At 36.4% G+C, this 23,128-nt stretch overlaps 1 protein-coding gene across 5 annotated transcripts in view; it reads left to right on the plus strand.

The window, feature by feature from the left end:
• The window catches only part of aplp2 (amyloid beta (A4) precursor-like protein 2), an 84,193-nt gene that overhangs the window by 19,383 nt on the left and 41,682 nt on the right, over positions 1-23,128 (plus strand). For all 5 annotated transcript variants that reach the window (XM_066685683.1, XM_066685681.1, XM_066685679.1 and 2 more), the window contains exons 2-3: positions 16,593-16,766; positions 19,234-19,363. In XM_066685683.1, coding sequence (XP_066541780.1) covers positions 16,593-16,766; positions 19,234-19,363 — 304 coding nt within the window. The remainder of the gene's footprint in view (positions 1-16,592; positions 16,767-19,233; positions 19,364-23,128) is intronic.

Raw genomic sequence — 23,128 nt, forward strand, 5'->3', positions numbered from 1 at the left:
CATCATGTTCATCACATTGTGCGTCGTTATAATCTGTATGCCTGGAACACCACTTTCCGTGGTGCAAAGTGAGATTAAATTGTGTTAAATTTTTTATTTCGTTATTTTCCCCGTAATTAATTAATCAAAATTAACGCTCTTTTTTTAACTGACTTAATAACTCTACTGCAGATCTGAAATGCCATATCTGCAGTGTTAATTTCCCTCTAAGTTCTGCTTAAGGGAAGAGATATACTTGCTGTTTGGTCGTGCATTTGTGTAGTCTTGCGTCATGAACGTAACTGTTTACATACTTGCCTATGTGCTACACTTGGAACTGCAGGCTTCCACTACAGGGCAGACCAGAGAAAGATGCGGAAACAGCGTTTCCCTACAATGGTAGATGTCCACTTTAAGGTTAATTTATGCTTCTATGTCGACCCTACACCATATGCAATGCTGTAGCCTGACGTCACCTCCCAAGAAACTATTCATTGTGTCAACGCAGAGTGCAGTGAGAGTGATTGGTACACAGTCAGACGGACATGGGTCTAGCTGAGGATAAGAGTCGAGAAACCCAAAGTCCTTCACACCACAGATACTGCAGGTAGCAGCAAATTGATGACGAGAGATTTAATTAGGACTAGTGCTGTCAATGTTAACACATGGGCTTAATCTGAAAACATTAACATGTACATGTTTTATAAGGCAAATTAATAATTGTACAAGATTTCTAGTCTGTCTCATAAAGTTGTTAAAGCTGGAATAGGGAGATGTATTATTGTCTGAGCTGTGAGCTGCATGCTGCAATTTTCTACGCTTAATGCTTGTGTTTGATCCTTGTTGGCATTTGATGTTAAACCACTCCCTGACAAATTTACTCAACAAATTGAGATTCTAATTCAAATATAAAAACTACTCTGAAATGTTATAATAAAAATAAAAGGGACGGTTTTCCCTAACCCGTTTGACCTGCAAACAACTCTACACATTTGTTTTATATTTCTTCCAAATAAACAAGGAAATACTAACATTTAAACTCGAATCATTAAATTAATCATGATTAATCACAGAATTTGATGTCATTGTGATAAACTCAGTAAAAAATTTTAATCCATTGACATCACTAGAATGAATGTTATAGAGTGAATAAAAAAATGGAAGAAATGAAAATTACAGACAAACTTTGGAAATAACTTTACAAAGAGGAGCAGGAACTGCTTTGTTTTCGCTGCTTTCCTGGCACCACATGTAAATTAAGCTCTGTTCTAATTGGCGCTGTACTCCTTAAACAGTGCATGTTTTTTAAAATTAAAACAACCACGCGAATACATTTTGTACAACATAGTGTTGATGAAGATATTTGTGATTTAGCCCTTGTGTTGTGGTGGTGTATTTGCAGAAAGATTCTCACAAAAGCGCAGGGCACGTGCACAGGCTACAGGGTTGGCTTGATGTTGAGTGAGCACAGAGGCAATAATTGGCCTTTTATATGGCTTTCCCTTCCTGATATAAGTCCCAGATGTCACCCCAGAACATCACCATTTGGTTAGTTGTTGGAGAATTAATTTGCTGTTCCTTTCTATGCAGTTTGCAAGACTCCATAGAAGGTAGATCTGCTCTCTTCAAAAGTTTGGAATTGTTTACCAGCTTCAGTGAAATTCCATGCTTGCTACATGAGAGTAAGCGCATTATGCAACAGTCTGATTTGCTTTTTCCTGGAAACCACAGACAATACGTTGCTGTTTCCAGGAAGGTCAACCCAAGAAAAGACAGTGACAGTTTTTCTTTGGAAACGGAAATGAGCAGAAACTGTTCTTTCCTCTTCCCCCCCAACAAGCTTTTTACCAGCAGAAATAGCTCTGTGTGCAGTCACGGGTTTCTTAAACTTTTCAATTTATCTGTAACAAATGGTAAACTAACCATCACCAGTTGTGATTTCCTTTCTTATACCTAGGGATAGATGAGTGTTAAATTTTGCACTGACTGCTTGAGGCCACCAAGGTACTGAGTCTTGTGGCCTGAATTTTAAAGAACGTGTTGCAAGGGATTTTGAAATATGTATATCATATATTTGATGTATCTACAATGAACAAACATAAAGATTAAAAACCAGTAAACAGTCTTCTGTTGCTTTTTCGTTGTATATTTAGTAAGATTTTTATCCTCAAGACAAGCGTTTCCTGAATTAGTTCCTCCTGGTAAACAGTCTGTCTGTAGTGGACACTGCTGCCATCATATCCTTCTCAAAATCATACTTGAGCTACACCTTCTTTCTTCCACTGAACTCTTAAAGGCAATGAATATGATTGTGGGGAAACACTGTTCCCTCTGGTTTGCTTATGTTAAGAAGTTCAGTGTGTTTCAAGGTGGAACGCTGTGTTTGAGGGGAAGAAAACCCCAGCAGATTTTACGTATATGAAGTAGAACTTGTCTAAGGATTTATTCACTGTTTAAATTGCCACATAAACTCGAGTGTGGTCATTTGTATCTCGAGATGTTTTAGTTTTTTGCACTTTTGGTGCTTTTTTAGCATTTTAGAGTCGGTTCCATCTACTGCAAAAATTCTTACCAACATATCGAGAAGCTTTTTTTTTTTTTTTCCGCCTGCCATGAGCAGAGAGAGAAAGCCTAGCACACTGCACTGGTTTACAGCACAAACAGACTGAAAAGCTACCGAATTGTTAGGAACCTTCCTCGGAAGAGTGTTTTTAATTGATTCGTGAACATTCCTTTAACCCCTGAATTAGTCATTTTTTCAGAGTCATCATCTTAATCCAGTTCCTTTGTCAGATTTTTAGTAAACTAGCCATCACAGCAGGCATTTAGGGTCTGGTTGAACCTGTAACAACCCTATAATGACCAACAAACGTGTTGATAACCATTGAACTACAAGGAATCAATTTCTGAGACAGTTCTGTTCTTTTTGAGGTGCTACTTGACCACTATATATTGAGTTTAGTATGAAACCGTCTGGATTGATTTTGTTTGTTTTTAATTGGATTGTGATTGGTAATGGATTTCTCAGTGTCAAAAGTCTAAATCACCAAACACTGTATCGTTAGGAGATATTTTTCTTTTATGTGTTTGTGTATGTCTATAAAATATTGCATAATAAATGGCATTATTAATGCCAAGGGCACTGTTCCACATTGGTAAACGAGATGGATAGTAAATTGTGGATCATATGTTTTATCATTTATATAAGCTCTCTCTCTCGCTCTCTCTCTCTCTCTCTCTCACACACACACACACACACACAGGGAACCATGTCCTTGCAAATTTAGATAATCTGTTGCTGGATTCTGTATTTTGGTCTTCTGGGAGCGCAGCTGTTATGTTGTGACTTTCGGACATCCCTGTATTATCTCTCCCTCTCTCTCTCCCTCTCTCACACTTTCTTTCTCCCCCAGCCTGTTCAGGATGTTTTTTGTGTGAATTGCTGTGAGGCTTTGGTAGAAGTGTTTCTATGGAGATGAGGGCGTTGGAACAAGTCATCATTTTTGTCTTGGAGTGCAGAAGAAGAGGCAGTTTATCTCCCACAGCACAGATGTAACTTGAACACAGATATACATGCTTCCACGTCTACAATTTCAGACTCGAATAAAATTTGAAAATGCACATTAGAAGAAAATATGTATTTATTTGTAGAAGAACCCTCTTGGAGACATGAACCAGTTAGTGTTCTACGTTTGTGTATTAGTGGCCAAGCTAGAATACACGGGCCTGGAACATATGGTAGATCTATAGTGAACTACATATGGAATGGTCACAACCATATGTACTGGAATGTTCAGAACTGTATTGGATTCAATTGTAGTATGGCCGGCCCCGAATATTCGGATATTAATTCCTTGGGTAGGAATTCGTTTTATTTGGGTTATTGACTTTGAGATTTGGATATTCGTTTTTTTTTTGGATAAATGTGGCTATCTATAAAGGCAACCCTCCACTCCACATGTATTCAACCATGTGAACATAGAAGTCTTAGTCAAAGCCTACGGCAACCTACTTACAACAAAGCATGGCAAAGCTACAGTTAAGTTTGTCAGCTCTACACCTCAAATTAGAATACCTACATGAAGCTCTGGATTATTCGGGTACACTCTGTGCCCTTAGTGGCACCGTGACTCAACGAGTAGAGCCATGCTGGGAGCCGCAGTGTAGTCTTAAAAATATGGCTATCGATAAAGGTAATGTTCCACTCAATCCAAATTCAGGCCCATCAACATAAAAGTCTTTGAGCAAATGAAGCCTAAAACTCAGTCATATAAAACAGCCCAACATGCTAAAACAACACACTTACAACAAGGCGAGGCAACACCACAGTTCATTTTGTCAGTTTTGTGCCTGAAATTATAGCTCTGCCCTAGTACTTTTCCACAATGTATGTGTGTGTGTGTCTAGGCCGGAAATCATATAGCCATGGCTAGTCTGATGAGCGACTACATTTAAGTGAACCGAGGAAGATGTACCAAAATTATTTTCATAATTTTTGCACAATTCTCTCTTTGAGATATAAATAACATTTTTACATAATTTTACTATATTTTTTTCATTAGGAAATGACAGAAACCAGTTTTTTCAGCTTGATTTACATTATAAAAAATTACAAATTTATATTCTTACAAAACTTGAGACGTTGTTAAAAATGCAATGACCAAAAATCAAATGATTTATATTCTTTTGACTTTTTTTAACTGAAATATTTTTTCAAAATTTCAGTGTTTTCAGTGACCAACTTTATTATAACTTCTAAATATAAGGTACTTTTTTAATTTGATGCCTGTCATTCAAAGTTGGGACAGTGGCATGTTTACCACTGTGTTATATCATCTTTCTATTTAATACATCTGCTAATAGTTTAGGAACTGAGGATACACTTGGCTGTAGTTTTGCAAATGGCTATTTTGCCCATTCTCACTTGATACAAGAATGCAGTTGCTCAAAAGTGTATGGTCGATGTAGTCTGATTTTCTGAATATTGCATTTCATGATGCAGCAGACGGGCGGCACGGTGGCGCAGCAGGTAGTGTCGCAGTCACACAGCTCCTGGGGCCTGGAGGTTGTGGGTTCGATTCCCACTCTGGGTCTGTGAGGAGTTGGTGTGGGTTTCCTCCGGGTGCTCCAGTTTCCTCCCACAGTCCAAAAACACACGTTGCAGGTGGATTGGCCACTCAAAAGTGTCCGTAGGTGTGAGTGTGTGTGTCTGTGTTGCCCTGTGAAGGACTGGTGCCCCCTCCAGGGTGTATTCCTGCCTTGCGCCCAATGATTCCAGGTAGGCTCTGGACCCACCGCGACCCTGAATTGGATAAGGGTTACAGATAATGAATGAATGAATGATGCAGCAGCAGAGTGTGTTAAGGGATAACAGGTTTCAAAATTACTTCAGAGCCTATACAACTTATAAATGGGGATTGTAATTATGATGCATTAGCCAAGTCTTAATGTTATTCTATTTTAAACACACAGTCATGTATGCACGTTTGCACATATGCATACCAAACGCCTCAGCTGTCCACATGAATGCCACACATAGCTACCTTACACTACTTCCGTTGGGGAATGAGCCTCCAGTTCATTTGACATTGGCCAACTGTGCTGGAGGGCAGAGGAAATGATTTATAGATGCATGTTACTGTGTGTTTGACAGAGCAAGAGACATTGACACAGGATAGAGAATGGGGCAATGAGAAACAATTTATATAATCAATAGGAACAGAATTTATATCATGGGAGTTTGTTGCGGTATACATTTTGAAATATCTCATTATATAAATATACATTGTGTTATAAAATTACTTTTTTTTGGACGTACCAGTGTTTGTTACAAAAGTCATAATACATAATGTTAAACTAGTTATATTTATAGCTCATTTCTCCCTATTACAGGACAATATAGCATCACAGTGATTTCCAAGCTGTTTTGAAGATTTAAGAATTAGTGTGAGGAATAAATATGGCAAAAACAAGAATGGAGAACAAATAGAGCCAAGTAATATGGCTAAAAACATGCTCCTTACTCCTCACTCATGAATCATTCTCATGTAAAGGAACAGGAAATTTGCTTAAATCATGTGTTAGCATTGTCTATGTTTTAAAGAAAAAAAAACATTTCTGACACTGAGGAGTCACTTCTGACACACCCATTGTGCAAGAGGAAGGGACTTCAGCAATGACTGTTTACTCATTCCCTCTTCACCCCTTTACCTCCTGTGTCAAGTCAAGTTTATTTGTATTGTGCTGTATACAACCTGAGGAATTCCTGAAGGGAGCTATAAAGAAATTCTGAATTAAAACAAAAAAACAGGATGGCAATATAATTGGCAGTTGGATTATGGGGACTAAGCTCCTGCAAGGTATTTCTTCCCAGGGTCACATGGATTTGTAGGATCTTTGGAGTCCTGGTGCAATTATTATAATTATTTTTTGTATTTTTTCAGTTTTTACATTTTCAAATCAGATATTTAAATTTAAACTAATGACATTAGCTTGTAATCCATATTGCTCATTTTAAAAAAGACATGTGCTATTTCCAAAATGGCTCCCTATTCACTATTCCCCTTATTACACACTATACACTGCAAGAGAACTATGGAGTTCTACTATATAGTTCTATTACAGAGTTCTGAAGGGTGGTGAATTATTTCGGACACTGCCTCATAGGGTTTTTACATTGGTTGTGCACTGTGTTTTGTGGTGCACTGTGGGTTGTATGAGTGCACTGAAAATTCTTCCCTATGTTTTTGGACATTGCTAAAAAATAGAGGAACCAAAAAACACTATTTCTCTCTCTCTCCCTCTCTTCATGGCAGAGAAATGGTATCTGGAGTTTTTTAAACCATGGAGAGAACTTAAAATGTTTAAAAGCACAAACTGAGTTGAGGATATTGCTCTATTCCTGCTCCATAGGTGGATAATTCAGGAGGTTTCCAAATTCAGGAGGTGAAATTGCTACAAAGTTAAACAGCTGAATTTCACGCATGAGTTTCTGTGGTAATTCAAACAGTGAATAGAAGTTTACAGACAAGTTAATCTTCAGCCAAGTACAAAAAATCATTTTTTCCCTCAAACACATTGGATGCTGAGTTTCTGAACACAAATAAACCAGAGAGAACAGCTTTTTCCCCACAGTCATTGACGTCCCCTTTTTAAGTCAGCATGAGAGGCAGGAAACGTGATTTATAGCTGGGCTACAGTTGTGCTAATTTACTGTTATGTCAGTCTGCATTTTCCAAGTTGCTTTCTGCTAAGTCTGGTTTTACTTTCTCTGAGAAGTGGTCAGATAATGAATTGTCAGTTTTGATAGCTTCAGAAAGGGTAAGAGATGATTTAAAATTAATATGACAAATTTGCTTGCTGGCATTAAGTATGCCATGTCTGTGCTGGTGTTTATGGGGTGCTAGCACCATTGATGCAGAGTCTGTGGTGGACTTTACTGTGTGTGCGTGTCTGTGTGCATGTGTATGGGTGGGAGGCCTGCTGTGTAGATCTCTCAGCATTTAAGTGGAGGATTTGAGGCCACACACAAGCATACACACAAACTCTCAGAGGATTAGCCCTACAGCGATGGTGCCAAGCTCCATCAGGTGGGGCGTGTAATAATTGACCCTTTCCTGGACAAGTGTAGCAAGCTAGGCCTGTGTGTTTGAATGAGTTTGTGTCAGAGTATGCTCAGACATATCTGTGATTTATGAGAGAATATTATTCAGATTCAGAAATACTTTATTGATCCCACAGGGAAATTGCTGTCGTTACAGTTGCAACCGTTTATGTAAAGAATAAACACTCTAATAATAATAATAATAATAAAAGAAAATTTTAAAACAAAAGAGAAATTTGCAATATGTACATATTTACATTCTTAAAAATACAGTAAAGTGGCATTAGCTGTGATGATAAATATAAAATATACTGTATAGATTATTGCACCTCTGAACTATTGCACACATTAAGAAAAATGAATCACATTATTATTGTTATTGTACATATGAACAGTATAATGTGGTGTTGAGTATTGCAGTCTTAATGAAAACCCGTGAAGGTAAATGCAGAAGAAAAAAAAAATAGCTGTTTGCAGTTACCCTCATAGCTCCAGCTATGCACTATCCAACTTCTGCACTATTTTTAAAATTGTGTAATAGTATAATTTTATGAAATTTTGTGGTTTTTGCAGTGAGTATAATGCTGAAAGATGCCTTGGGTATAAAAGGATCTAACAAAAAAAATTATTTGCAGTGTTGTTTTACTGTTTCACGTTGTCGCTGGCCAATTTAAAAACGTGTGTCTTCGTTGTTGGCTTTTTATTTTACTTTTCTTTTGAACACAGCAGCCATCTTTCATATTGTATGAACATTTCATAATGAATGGACCAATGGACACGCTCAAAAATAATGTAAATTTGCTATTTTGGGAGATGCATGTTTTTCAGTAGACAGATATGATGTGATATTTTGTAATATGAACACAACAAATTCTAGCGCAAACGCCGCGTAAATTAAAGCTGCAAAAGTCATGAGGGATTAAGATGGTTAAAAATTTGTTTGTTCATGTAGCGAACAGCGGGAACTTTTCTGTCAGTTGTGTTTTCGCAGATTGTGTACAAGAAATACAGAACGATTCTCCAGAACATTCCCAGTTATATTCACCTGCTCTCACTCAGACTTTGCCCAGAGTTTCTGCTAGGGTGCTAGCAAGGCAAAGTCCAGGTAAATCCAATGCGATTGTTACATACAATCGCATTCAAACAACTCCTCTGGGTAATACTCTGGAATATTTCTGGGTTATCACACAAATGCGAAATGGGGTTTAAATTACATGTCATATCTAATTTACAAAGCAAGCACTCAGAAGAACCTTCCCCGTAATAATCTCAATGCCATTAACATTGTTGTATCTCTAATGGACTCAGATTATTATAAAATTATTATTAAATGGATTTTATTTTCCACTTTGCCTTGATGTCTACACGCAAAACATTGTCGATAGAATTGGTCACTTGTTGCTTTTTTAATTATATAAATATGTATTTTGGGCATTTATCCAGTCGTTTATGTATAAAATCTGAAAACATGATTTTATACTATGGGAGAGACCCTCTATCTTTAACCTTTTTAAATGTCCAGTTTGTTAGATTTCCTATCAGATCTACTTGTCGCTGAATTCTGTTCTACATAATTTTACAACAGTAATTGTTTTTTCAATGGAGAAATTAATAGCACCATAATCTTCTAAGACTGATAGTTTATACATTTGTTTTCGTTTAGTTGCTGCTCTAGATGGGTTCTAAATAAAAGTAACACATTTTAATCAAAGTTTTGATAATGGCCAGTGACCTTGTGTAACGAGGATTTCTGGAACACAGTTTATTGCATTGTTACAAATTTAAAGGGTTGTGGTAGAAAATGAAAAACTTTGTATTAAAAATGAAGGTGAATTTTAAATCTTTATATTATGGTATTTTTGATCGGAATGTTGATGTTGATCATTGTTTTTGTTTCTATAAACATAATCCTTTAAATCTTTAGGGCTATATTAAAAAGACTAAAGACTCTAGAACATAAAATGTATACGTGTGTGTGTGTGTGTAAGTAATCTGGATTTTCTTTTATAATTTATACATGAATGTGTATATGTATTATTTTTTATTTATTCACAAATGAAAGTTTATTTTTTTTAAAAAAAGGAAGGAGAAATGAAATATATTTAAGTAGGATTGAGTTTATTAATTAGATAATACATTCAGTAAAATACAATACATGTACATTCAGTTGTTTTAATTTTGAAAGCAAGGAATAGTAATTATTAGTCTGGAAAACTGAAGTCAGAGAACAAAGGAAATAACTATAATAAAATAAAACATGAAATCTTAATAACAATTCTATCACTGTAAACTTTTTATGTTTCTCAATTCTCTCTGTGACAACGGAGACAGTTTAAATGCAGCACCCACTCTCTCTTTGGCATGGTTGTGAGAAATGAACAGCCGTTGTGCAGAATATAGATGAATCACACTTGACGTTGTATGAAATCCTTCCAGACCTGGACACCTATTTCCCGCTTCCTAGTGCTCTGGGAAAGCTCCTCTATTTATGATGGCTTCTGACTGTAATAAAATGAACCTGACTCACAAGGAAGTCAGTGCTGCAAGTTTAACCATTTGGCTGCTGTTCTGAGAGCAACAGAAAGACAGGGCAATGTGTTGTTGATTTGTATATGAGAGGTGTGTTAATGAATGTGTGAGCAAGTGAAAGTGCTGAGGGAATGAGAGTGACTGTGTGACCAAGTTTCAGAAGGTCAGGTTTGTTGGAGTGATGTCAGGCGTACACTGAGAGACAAAGGCTTCATTGTTCTTGTGTAACCACTAGTGAGGCCACTGTCCTAATCACTCTCATGTCCACACAACAAACAGCACATTGTTTATGCAAAGTTAGGAACATGTTGGTACATACTAAGACTGCAACTATAGTATATTTTAGTTAATATACTTTATATTATTCAAAATGTCTAAATGAATCAGAAATGCTTGATGCCTTGATTAATTTCATAGGAAGTTGAAATGCTCAATAATTTAAATTCAATAAAATTTTATATATAGATCATTTTTGTATTAAAAATGATATCAAAAAGCAGAAACCAGGACTCCGAGGGGGAACCCATCCTCCTCGTAGACACCGGAGCAGAACAACAAACAACATGCAGTTTAAATGACGAATTGTGGAGTTAATTGTAAATGTGTGTCTATATCATAGTTGTAAGAAATTAGTGCCATGTTCACAGATAACATTCTTTAGTAGTAGCGCACATAATGAAAATAGTAGAGGTCCTAAAATAGAACTTTTTGGTACACTCAATTTTATACTTGTACACATTAGCAGGTTGCATTTACTTAAGGTAAAAATCTGTCAGGTATGTTCATTGCTTCTCCTGTGACCTCAGTTATAGTAAATTAACATATGGTATCAAATGCTGCATACATTTCAAGTAAATAATATAATAACAAAGGAGGGATATATTGCTAGAAGACGGAGGACATTTTCTATTTTCACTAGTTCTGTCTGAAATTTGTCATATTTCTTTAGTTTTCTCATAGCTCTGTACAGCTAACTTGTTTTTGGAGAATATTTTTAATCTCTAAATAAAATTAACTGAAAATATGCTAACAAATTATCATTTGGGATGTAGGAAACTGCTTCTGCTCAGACAAGTAATTGCTTTATGATTAAATGGCAATTCATTTACCACAAAAAAATTAGAAGAATAATAAAACTTGAGATCTTGTAATTAATATTTTAAATGAATGTTACAGAATATTCATTTGCAAAATTTTTACCATTCTTTCCCAAAAACTACTGGGCAACAGATATTTCAGTGTGTGCATGCATAACAGCGAGAGAGAAGAGGAGAGAGGATTTGGGTGCTATTGAGATGTCCTGCCTCTCTGCCTCATCCACTTATTGCTGATGCTCTACAGAACAAAGACCAGGCATAGGGACCTGTAGAGATATAGACAATTTGTGAGTGATTTCCACCTCACCCCCCCCCCCCTTCTCTTGTTCTACACACCCAGTTAATTGGGAAATTTTGTAATGTCCAATATTTCCAATATTGTTCCAACTGTGTTACATCACCTTTCTATTGCACTGTTTAATCATTTGGGAACTGAAGATAATACATGGCAACATTTTGCAAGTGGAATTTTTGGTATCTAGCTATCAAAGCCCAACTGCCTTCACCAGCGCCAAGTTGTTGTGCAACTTCAAAAGAGTATAACACTAGAATCTTGTTAGATTATTTAATATGGAGTGGTAATATTGCAGATCGTAGTGTTGAGCACCATGATGTTGGTGTGTAACAGAGTGGACAGTGAGTGGGCACTGTGAGTGCTGTGTCTGATCCACTCATACCAGCACAATGCACACTAACACAGCACCACCACGTCAGTGTCACTGCAGCACTGAAAATGATCCACCAGCTAAATCATACCTTTTCTGTAGAGTTGTTTGGGGGTACTGACCATTTGAAGAGCAGGGTGAAATGCGGATAAAAATGTACGAAAGTACATGTACGAAATGTGAGAAAGTGGTGGACTAACATCTGTAATTGCAGAACTACAAAGTGTGCTCCTGTAGGGTCAGTGGAGATGGTAAAATGGACAATGAGTGTAGATACAAGGTCCTAATCCATTGATCATTCAGTGCCTGTTATCTTTGGTTCTGAAAACACCTTTCTTTTGCAGGTTATGGATAATTACTCTGCACCATGTTTATAATAGTGGGTTAATGAGGAATAGAGCCAGATTTGCAAAAACGTTCTCAGCAAATTGAAATCATTCTGTAGAATGTTTTTTGAATTTTGAAAACACTCTGTGAAAGTCCACAGGTTTAAGTGCAATTATAAAGTTCGGGTTGAATTCAAGCTTTTAATAAAGACTTCTTATAAAACTGTTTTCTCACCATTTGCGAGCTCTCCAGTCTGCACACTTGAAATGGTCTAATGTGTTTATGAAGTCCCATTGTCTGTAAATGGTTAAAAACCTACAAACCAACCAAAAAAATAAAATAGTCACTCGTTTATTTATAGTAGTCATGGCAGAGAAACAACATTTTGGAGGTAATTAGACAACCAAGAGACCAATAAACATTGAAAAGCATGAACCTAGATGAGGATAATGCTCTATTCCTTCTTCATAGGTGGGTAAATTGATTCATTTTGTTGTAGATGGGATTGACTATAAATTCATGATAGTGCTAACTGCATGAAAGTAAACATGGACTGAAAGTGGTACAAAATAAACAACAACAAATGAGGTTTGTGGTAATATAAAAGGATAATATAAATGGCAGACAAGATAACTTCAACCATGTACAAACAACAGTCGTAATTTTCCCTCAACCATACTATTCCATATTAAGACATACAGTTTCTGAACGTAAACAAACCATAGAATATTGTTTCACCACAATTGTGGTTTATCACTTTAAATTCCCTTTAAGTGATAAAGCCAAGGAGGCAGAAGAGGCACTAGACTTGAGGTATGTTTATCTATAATGCAGTGTGTATGTGAGAGAAAGGGTCTGGCCCTGCTCTGACCCTCTGTTTTGTGTTCCTATCTCAGTGCTGCTAAGAGACATCCTGAGCTTATTAAACACTCCACTAATTGCTGTCTGATTAAACCGATAAGAAACATCGGTTTGGATTTGCTGGGTTTTGATCTCAGTTTATGTCGGCCTTTGCCTTTAAACTTTGCTCATGTCGCAAACATTGCTGTTTTAAGCCTCGACGGATTTTTAGGTGGAGCATTTCCTGTTTTGGATAAAGAGGGATGGACAGATACGGTGTAAAAATGTGTCCACAGGAAGGAAAGAGTGAACGATAGGGCTTGAAGCAAGGGAATATTTTCCATCATGCCATATTTAGGCAAATGTAATCTCAGGTGTGGCACAGTGCTTCCAAATGTTGTGGGGCAAATTTAGCTACTGAAATCTGGAATCATGTCCCTGTGGAATTAGTAGTTAAGTTATTTAGATACATTTAAAAGTGAATTAATTTTCAAATTAAATTTCTAGTTCTTTCTCCTCGCCAAAAGCCAGGTGGTGGAAATTAAATAAAATGCCTATATTTGTGTTGAAAACATGATTTTTATTACCACCAATTGAAAAAGATCTGAGCCTCATTGTACCATCGTATGCCATACTAGGTTTCTGAAGAATTTCCCATGCAGTGATTTCATGGGGTTTAACACTGCCCAAATTCCTCCTGATTCTAGTGCTGTACTCCTGCCTGAATTGCTCATTTTGAAGCTGCTCCACGGCTTGGTGTTGGTGTAGGCAGTTGGGTTTCAATAGCTCGAAGACGTAGCTAGAAGAGACTCAAATTAAATGTATTTCACCATTTCAGTGATCTTGCAAATTGACTCAAATAAACTGGCTTAATCGCCCTTTTCTTTAGGTTGAAAGACGATATGTGGCCAAACTGGCGAAGCTGTATTTGGTTTTGCAGCTAGGTTTACTGCCATTGTTCAGATGGGATAACTATTTAACATTTAAAATAAAAAAATACAAAATAAAATTAAAATAACAAAAAATCCAAACAACTCTGATTGACATATTTGTTTACTCTGTGAATGAATTCTATGGAAATTTGGAACAATCAGTGGCATTTCCCTTAAAATGCTATAAAGCATTTAGATTTCAACCTGTAAACTACGGTTATATTATTCTGTGTGTGTAAAACACTTTAGAATTAGGTTTTAGATTACAGTTGAGGCAGATTTTCCATGCTGGAGTCTCCTAGCAGAAGTGCCAACCAGTTTAATTATTGTCTGGGATTTCAAAGTACCAAATTTTAATAACTAGCAAATGTGCTATAATCCATTACATTTTGATTGATGTATGTGTAAAAATACATTTAATACTTTTTTTTGGCTCCTGGTCCCCCTACAGTTGCAGAGTGAAATTCATTTTTAATGCACTATCCTGAAATCAAGGGGCAGGGTGGATGGATGAGAATCGCTTTCCTACCCTCCTCCAAAAAGTTACATAGTGCAGTTTCTGTGATGATGAGCCCAGACTAGCAATGACTGAGGCTCTGTTTTCCATGTTACTGCTTAGTGAAACAACACAATGATTTTGAAGCTGTAATTTTAAGATAAAAATTATACCTAGTGTTGATTTAAAGTCAATTTAGTTTGTGCCTGGAGTTGAGTAGTTTTGAGTGTGAAAGAAAATAAACAAATATCGGGTTTAAAGTAGACTCCTTTGTTGGATGAGGGAATGATTATTATTATTATTATTGTTTTATTTTTTGTTTCATTTCTTCATCCTCCTCTCTCTGTGCAGTGAGAAAGTTCACTGGCTTAGGCATTGTCCCTATCGTTTGGAGATTGACTTTTGATTTCAGTATATAGCCCAACCATTTGAGGCTACTCCTCTGGACTTAGCTACTCTGTTCTGCTTTTTTGGTTTTCTAATGGGAAAATTTGGTCCTGGTAACTGAAAATAGGTTCTTTTTTGAGGTACCTGCTCACTCATGGTGTAGCAGGGACAAAACCATGATATGTAAACCTTGCAGAGCACAGATTGGCCAGAGAGAAATAAATCTCCCAACTTCAGCAGAGATCACATTTTGTTTTTATCTGACACTCAGAGGCCGCTTGTAAAATTATGCCATGTTCTATGTCAGATTGCTATTCCACAGAAGAATCCAGCAAGAGCAGGACACTTCAGCAAAGGTGGAAAGTACTCTGCTGCTCTGTATGAATTGATGCATGGAGCTGTGTTCAATCCCAAACAACAAAAATAACATGCAAAAACATGATGAGTAAAAACGTAGTTACTGCCATGTTATTGTGGCTTAAAAGCCCACAATTATAGAAAATTAGAGATGGTGTTGTGATTTCATTTGGGAACCACTGTAGTTGGAAAAACAACCAGGGACCAAAAAGTGTGTCGAATCAAGTAGGTACCATGCAGTGAAATAGTGCCATAAGAGTCCAAGTGACCACACTTGGCCTTGCATCTGGGTGGGTAGGATGGCTCTCCATTTCCCCTCATTAATCAGTTTCATGCTGGTCAGTGCAGATGTCTCTCAGGTGGGATGATAGATCTGGGCAGTTGGTGCTTTCCTCCGAATGTGTTCAGCTGTCCAAGGCTGTATGTTAGTGGCAGTTTAAAAAGACACAAAAATAGACCGGCTTCACATGTCTCAGAGGAAGCATGTGTTTGTCCCACCCACCCATCAACAATGTTGGGATTATGGAAGGTTAAGTGGAATTTGCAGTGAATATATTAGGGGGAGGAATAAAGCATTACAACAATTTAAATTGTTTAGATTTGACTGATATTCGATTATGATATTGATAAAATTTTTATTGTGAACTAGAAGAGTATGTGTTTAAATGCTGAGCTGCTGTGCTAATATTGATTTCATAAACCTATAAAAACAAATGTTTGAGTTTTTTATGCCCAGGTTGGATTCTACAAAATGCTTCTGTAATGTTTCTTGGGTATATGTTCCAATTTTTAAACATTATTAATGTAAATATGTTGAGCTTAGTAGATATTGACATGAAAATCAGTGCAATTCATAATTCCCAAAATGATCCCTAACTTAATTAAAAAATATTTAAAACAAAATGGTTTAATTTTACATTTAAATTATTTTGAAGCTACAATTTTAATCAGTGTAATAGAGAAAATAGTCTCTGTTGCTGCTTCTCTGGGCTCAGCACTGCAGAAACTGCACAATGTCATTTTGGAGGAGGTTATGAAACTACCCCTCCCTTCCACTCTCCCTTTGTTTCAGGACATTTCTGTAAAAGTAAATTTCACTCTTTTCATAGCATCTGTAAGGGAAGGCCAGGAGCAAAAATACCAAACCTTACCTTTGGTGTTCCTTTAAAGCTTTAAAGCAGTATCTGCAATTTCTCAAAGAGTTAGTCTATGCAAAAATTGCAGTTAGCGGTTATAGACAATTAATGAATGAATGAATGAAAAATTGAAGTTATTTGTCATTTCTAGCTTGTAGTCTGTTACTCTGTTGCAGTTTTTTGTGTTGAAGAACTGATAGGATGGAGTTTTCATGTTTTAATGTCTCATTCTCATCTTCTGCAGGCATTAGCAGCCAATGTGGGGACAGGCTTTGCTGTGGCGGAGCCTCAGGTGGCCATGTTTTGTGGGAAGCTCAACATGCATGTGAACATCCAGACAGGACGCTGGGAACCAGACCCTTCCGGAACCAAAACCTGCATAGAGACGAAAGAGGGAGTGCTGCAGTACTGTCAGGAGGTGAGACACAATGCTGCATAAGAATGCTACTACAGTAATGAGTGGTGGTATGAAAATGTGGAAACGAGTGCTGTAAAATACTAGTCAGGATTCACAGATGTATTTGGTTTTGCTTGAGACTAAATTCCCAAGATTCGTCTCATTTATGTACTGTGTTGTAACTGTAAGTACACTCTCAGAAAATCCTTCACTATGGTGGGTGTTGATTTCATAGGCTCTATTTAATTTCCAGGATTTATATTATGTTCTATAATGCAAGATTACAAATAATTACCTTTCCTCTTGGATGAGAGAATGTACATTTAGGGAACACAACTGCACTTTAAAACCACTTTTGTACCATTTAAAGGTACATTTAGACTGTTTGTACTTTTGGAACAATAATGTATCCCTATCATAACTTTTTTTCTGACAGTGTAGGATAGGTAAGGTCTGTACTTGCTACAGACCCAGTTTGCGGAAAGGTTGGGATATTTTTTTAACATGGATTTAAAAATATAAATTTGAATTTGTTAGTACTCTTGAAACTTACTTAATGGACAAATGCACAAAGGAAAGGCATTCTGACCAACTCGATAGTGTTTTGTAATCTGATGCCTGCAACACACGAGATGTGAAGGTACCATTGGTGCAGAGATATTGGTATTTTGTCCCAGGTACTCAATGTCTGTTTTAGCAGGACAGTGTCAGGCCTCATTCTGCACAAGTTACAACAGTAACTGACTTGCCTGCAGTCGAAATCTGTCTCCTATTGAAAACGAATTGCACATTAAGAAGTCACAAATCGGAAAACTATGACCAGAGATTGTTGAGTAGCTTAAGTCTTGTATGCAGCAGGAATAGGCAAAAATTCCACTTGCATAACTGCAAGAATTAATATCTTCCTACAAATTAAAAACCATAATTCATTACAGTTTTCTCCATTGCATACACAAACAAAAAGGGAACTATGCACACAAATCTGAAAACATGAAGTTTATGTATCAACAACATGACTCTAAGCTGCAAAGCTCCAAGTACAGTTCCATTTGTTTTCACTGAAATATAATACTAAATCAGTTTTACAAATCTCTAAACACACAATGCATCATTTAGGAAACTTTGGCCACCTGGAAATAACGGCCTTCGACATTCAACTTCCTGATTCCCAGTTAGTCTCACTGCTTCTGTACAAATTCAATTGGGAGAAGACTTGAGATCATTTGTAAGAGTATAAAAGAGGCAGATGTAGAGTAATCTGTTTCACGCATTTTGCAATAGATACATTTTCTTTATGCCTTTTCTTTCCTTATAGTGGTTCTCATTATTATACAACATACTGCATAAAATGGCTCACAGTTCTGTTACATGTAGTATTTTAAATGCTGTTTTGGGACAAAGAACCCTACACTTCACCAAAATGAGGAAAAAAAAAAGATTTTCAACACTCATGCATTTGAATATGTAACATGGCCTCATTAAGCAAAAGCATACATAGACACGTTTGATGCTAGTGTTTTGAATGTGTCATATCAGTGCATATTTGATGCTCAGTAAGAGATAAGCATATAAAAGCTGTGTGTAGTGTTTTAGTGAAAGGAATCAGTTTTGAGGAGAGAGAACATAGTTTTGAGTGCCGTTTTCATTTTGCCAGAGATTTGTGGCTTTTTGACAAAGTAATAAACTCTTGAGTTTGTGTTTAGAGTTTTGATAAATGGAGCCAAGTTTCTGGAAATGTGTTTAAACGTTTGGGAAATCTGTTTTTTTAAAAAAACAAAGAAGGAAAAAAAAACATGCCTCTGTCCAAACCTTTTCAGCTGTTGCAGACATCAATTTCTAAATTGGTTAATATTTAACAAATAGATTAATGTGTCTTTAAAAACACTGAAGATCTGTTCTTTGGTCTTTATGACTGTTCAATAATATTTCATGTGAATGAACATACTACAGATTTCTATTGCATTTTTAGTGTTTTCACAAGTAAAATATGTTGTCTTCCCTTTGCACAAAGTACAAATTATATGCACAAGCCTGATACTGTATGTTTTATTGTTGCTTTTCATCAGGTGAAGCAGTGTTTTGACTTGCTTCAAGTACTTGTTTAAATTTAGTGTTCGTTATTACCGTGCCCTCTCAAGCATACCCATAACTCCAGAGTCAGTCACACAAATTATGTGCTTCCGTGGCCTCCATATCTTCTTTCTTTCTCTGCTCCTCTTGTACACGCTTCCTCTCATATTAAAAATGTACTTTGTATTAAGTTACAGGTATTACTGTTATCCATCACCATGGTGTGCAGTATGAAAACCCTAGGAGACCCTTCATGAACATTTTTAGATTGCATTTTATTGAGGCTTTTTCTGTGCTGTTTCACTGTCTGCTGTTTTATGTCTGAGCAGATGGCACCTAGAGATTATGAGGCATGGAGCACTGTGTGCTGGCGATGCTAAAATGTTTCTCTCTCTTCTATCTCCCACTTCTGCATTAGATTTACCCTGAACTGCAAATCACAAATGTGGTGGAGGCTAACCAACCAATCAGGATCGAGAACTGGTGCAAAAAAGAGAAGAAACAGTGCAAGGGCCATGCTCATTCCGTGGTTCCTTTCAAATGCTTGGGTAAGCCAAATGAATTACACCCTTTCAGCAGAATTACATTTCCTTTTAAGCATTATATACAGATACTATGTGTCAAGCAAAGTTCAGAAGCTCTTATGACGTTTGAAACTATTTCACTCATAAGCTGCTTCCGCAAATGCGTGGTAAAGAGAAATGCACCCATAACATTCCCGGACTTTACACTGGCTTTATCCTCATAGAGGCCTAGTACAGGCTCTGTGTCAGCGTGTATATGAACAGAGCCGCTAATGTTGCATAGAATTGCGTTGTCTCCTGCATATGCTGCACAGGCACCCCCCACCACCCCATGCCTAAAGCAGAGAAAATATCCAGCTTTATGCTGCATGTGTGAAAGGACTGCTCCGGAACATCTCCAGACCCGATACTTGGGTGTTTCTATGTAATATTTTCCGAGTTCACGTGTGAAAGGGGCTATAGTCGTAAGTCTTTCCATTATTTCCTGACTCACCCAGGTGCTTTTAAGAAATGTTTATTGGAGAGTGTGGCTATTTCCCTGCTATCTTTCAGTACACACTTTTCTTATTCATCGCTCCTAATGGTGGAAAGACTTAATTGGGTGGTTCTTATTATATATAGTTGCTATCCAAATAAAAACATATCTCCAAAATAGTAACTTGATAGGAGAAGGGAAAAAATAATTTTTTTGTTTCATAGACTTCCTATTTAACTGTTACTATATAATATTTTGGAGCATTTCTATTGGTTTCATTGTGTAATTTTTACACAATATCTAGGACAGTGGTTCTGTTAAAATGACTGTAAAATGAAAATCAACAAAAATGCAAATGTGTGTTTTTCATTGGACAGCCATGATGTTTTCTGGTCTTAGAGAAAGGTAGTACCATATTTTAGATCGGAATCATGCAGACGTAGAGAGAAACAGTTGGGAATCTGTCTGCCATTAAGAATCTTGGCATGGTTGAAGCCCACCCTGGCTCTGATGTGCTGGGTTTGTACTGGAGTCTGTGATTATCTAAGCCCTGACCCATGGCTGCTGATATAGCGGAACTGAGCTGCCTGATAGCACAGTGTGCAATGGATAATAACCTTATAGTGTGGGTACTTTTTACAGCAATAAAGCAAAATCTTATTTCCTCTTTCTGACAAGGGGCTATAAGGCAGCAAATATACTCTAGCATCTGTGTGTGTTTTTGAGTGTCTAGCTTTTTTATTGCTTCTTATAGAACCAAAGTAATGTGGATCCCCTTGCACTTTCTTTTTGCTATTTCACAGAATAATTGACTATGGCAACACGGTTGTGTGTCGTATCCGCTGACAGGGGTTGTAAAGTCTCTTTATGCTCTTTCTATAGTATTTCTTTTACTTTTGCATGCATTCCCATCAGTTGGTTGGTACAACTCAGTATCATAGCAGTGTAACTTGGAATCTCAGCATTATTATTAAAATTATTTCAGCTAAGCAAGAATTTTCCAAGGTCATGTCAAACTTATCCAAAATTACAATAGCGATAGGCATGCATTTGTAGTCGGAACATAGGTTATCAGTTGCAGTGCTATGACTAAATACCTCTCCTGCCCGCAATTATTTAGTCTGTTTCTAGCTATGCTTCCCATTGTTGTTTATTCATATGGTAGAAATAACATTATCTCATTCCCTCCTGGCAGTGGAGTTGACATTCTCTCTAGTCTTTCCTCTTGTCTGCCCTGCTTCTCCCTCACCCTGGTGCTGGCTGATTGAGTTGTGGTGCTTTGCGGTCTGAAAAAGCCATTAGCGCCGGCGCTGGACTGTGAAATGGGCTGACAGTTGAGAGGCTTCATGAAATGGCAGACCTTTTTGTTATGTGTGTGTGTATGTATGTATGTATGTATATATATATATATATATATATATATATATATATTATAATGAGTGTGTATCTGTGTGAGGAACTGGCATTGCAGCTAGTTGCTCACACCGCCTGATGCCATCGGTGTTCGATTGACAGGGTCCTGAGGAGAATGTGTTGTATTTAACATGTGACACTTATACATTATATGGAGTATACTTATAATATATATATATATATATATATATATATATATATATATATATATATATATATATATATATATATATATATAATTGAGTATATAAAAATAAGTATATAAAAATATAATGGAGTATATAAAGTATTGGGGCACGTACATATTACACCTACAGGAGATCTCATAACTTCCCCTTCTTAATCCATAAACATTAATATGAAGTTGGACCCCACTTTGCAGCCATAGCCCCTTCCTCTTTTCTGGGAATGATTTCTGAAAGAATATGAATTGTGTCTGTGGGAATATTTATCCAGAAGAGCCTCTGTGAGGTAAGAATCTGATGTTGAATGAGAGGGCCTGGCACACAGTCCCCATTCTAGTTCATCCCAAACGTGTTTGATGGGCATTCACAAACTGATTTTTTTTACAACAGTGGCATCCTATTACAGAACATTGCTCGAAATTTTTGAGCTTTTTAAAAAAATATGTTTTTTGTAAATGTATGTAAAGGCAGACTGCATGGCTATATTCTTCATTTTTATACACCTGTGGCAATGGGACTGAACCATCACCTGAATTCATGATTAGTGGGTGTGTCTCAATGTCTGTCCATATTTTTTTTCATTAATTCTTTCACCTAGTCTTAGTTGAGGTAATGCATAACATGAAAAGATGAATGTATGCAACATAAAGCAAACAACATATAAACAGTGTAAAATAAATTATAGTAGCTCAATTCAAGGGCAGTAATATATTAGTAAATATAAAAAATCTAAGTAAGTAAATTTTATTTATATAGTAAGCCACAAAGTGCTTCACAATACAACATAATTAAATATATATATATATATATATATATATATATATATATATATATATATATATATATATATATATATATATATATATGTATATATATATATATATATATGTATGTGTGTGTGTGTGTGTGTGATCTGACCTTTTGTTTACTGAGCTGCTGCGTTAGATACTGTTTGAACATCATCCTCACTCCTGTAACTCAGTGTAACAATCACATAAAATTCTTTTTGTGTATTCCATTTCTTCCTCTGATAATTAAGCTACTGTTGCCCTTAATGACTCATTATTAGGGATGTCTTTGGTTAACATTTAAAAAAACTAAACTAAATAATCTGACAATTTGCTATAATTTCATAATGGATATTTAAGAATAAATGTAAAATCAACACTTGAGGGATTATATTTTTATATTATGTAGTAGTGTCTATCAATGAAAAAACAAATCACAAAATTAACATAAAAATGCAAGTACATTATTTTTAAATTAGAATCTCTTAATTTACTGAATAAAATTTCAGGGAGAACTCTGGCATCGGGCACAAGCTTTAATGGAGAATATTTACGCTAAAGCACAGCCCTTGGCTCAAACAAAAAGCACCTGCATGTTTCAGCTTCAACAAGTGTTTAAGAGATAAATGGAGGGTTTAAGTTTTAAGTGAGGTAAAAGATGAAAAAGAAGTTCTGTGGGGTCTTGTGCTAGTTCATTTATACTTCTCTGGAGTATAAATGAAATGTAATCTACCTTCTGAACTCAGCAGCAGTGACACATTCTCAAGGCTACATTCACACAGCAGGTAAGTGGTCCAGATTCGATCTGTTTCGTCATGTGACACAGATGTGTCGTTTGTGTGGCTGTGTGAACAGAACAAATTGCATTGAATATGACTTTTAAAATCAGATTTGGGCCACTTTTATATGTGGTATTGAGATCCAAACT

This window comes from Hoplias malabaricus, chromosome 11, assembly GCF_029633855.1.
Source record: "Hoplias malabaricus isolate fHopMal1 chromosome 11, fHopMal1.hap1, whole genome shotgun sequence".
NCBI lineage: Eukaryota > Metazoa > Chordata > Actinopteri > Characiformes > Erythrinidae > Hoplias > Hoplias malabaricus.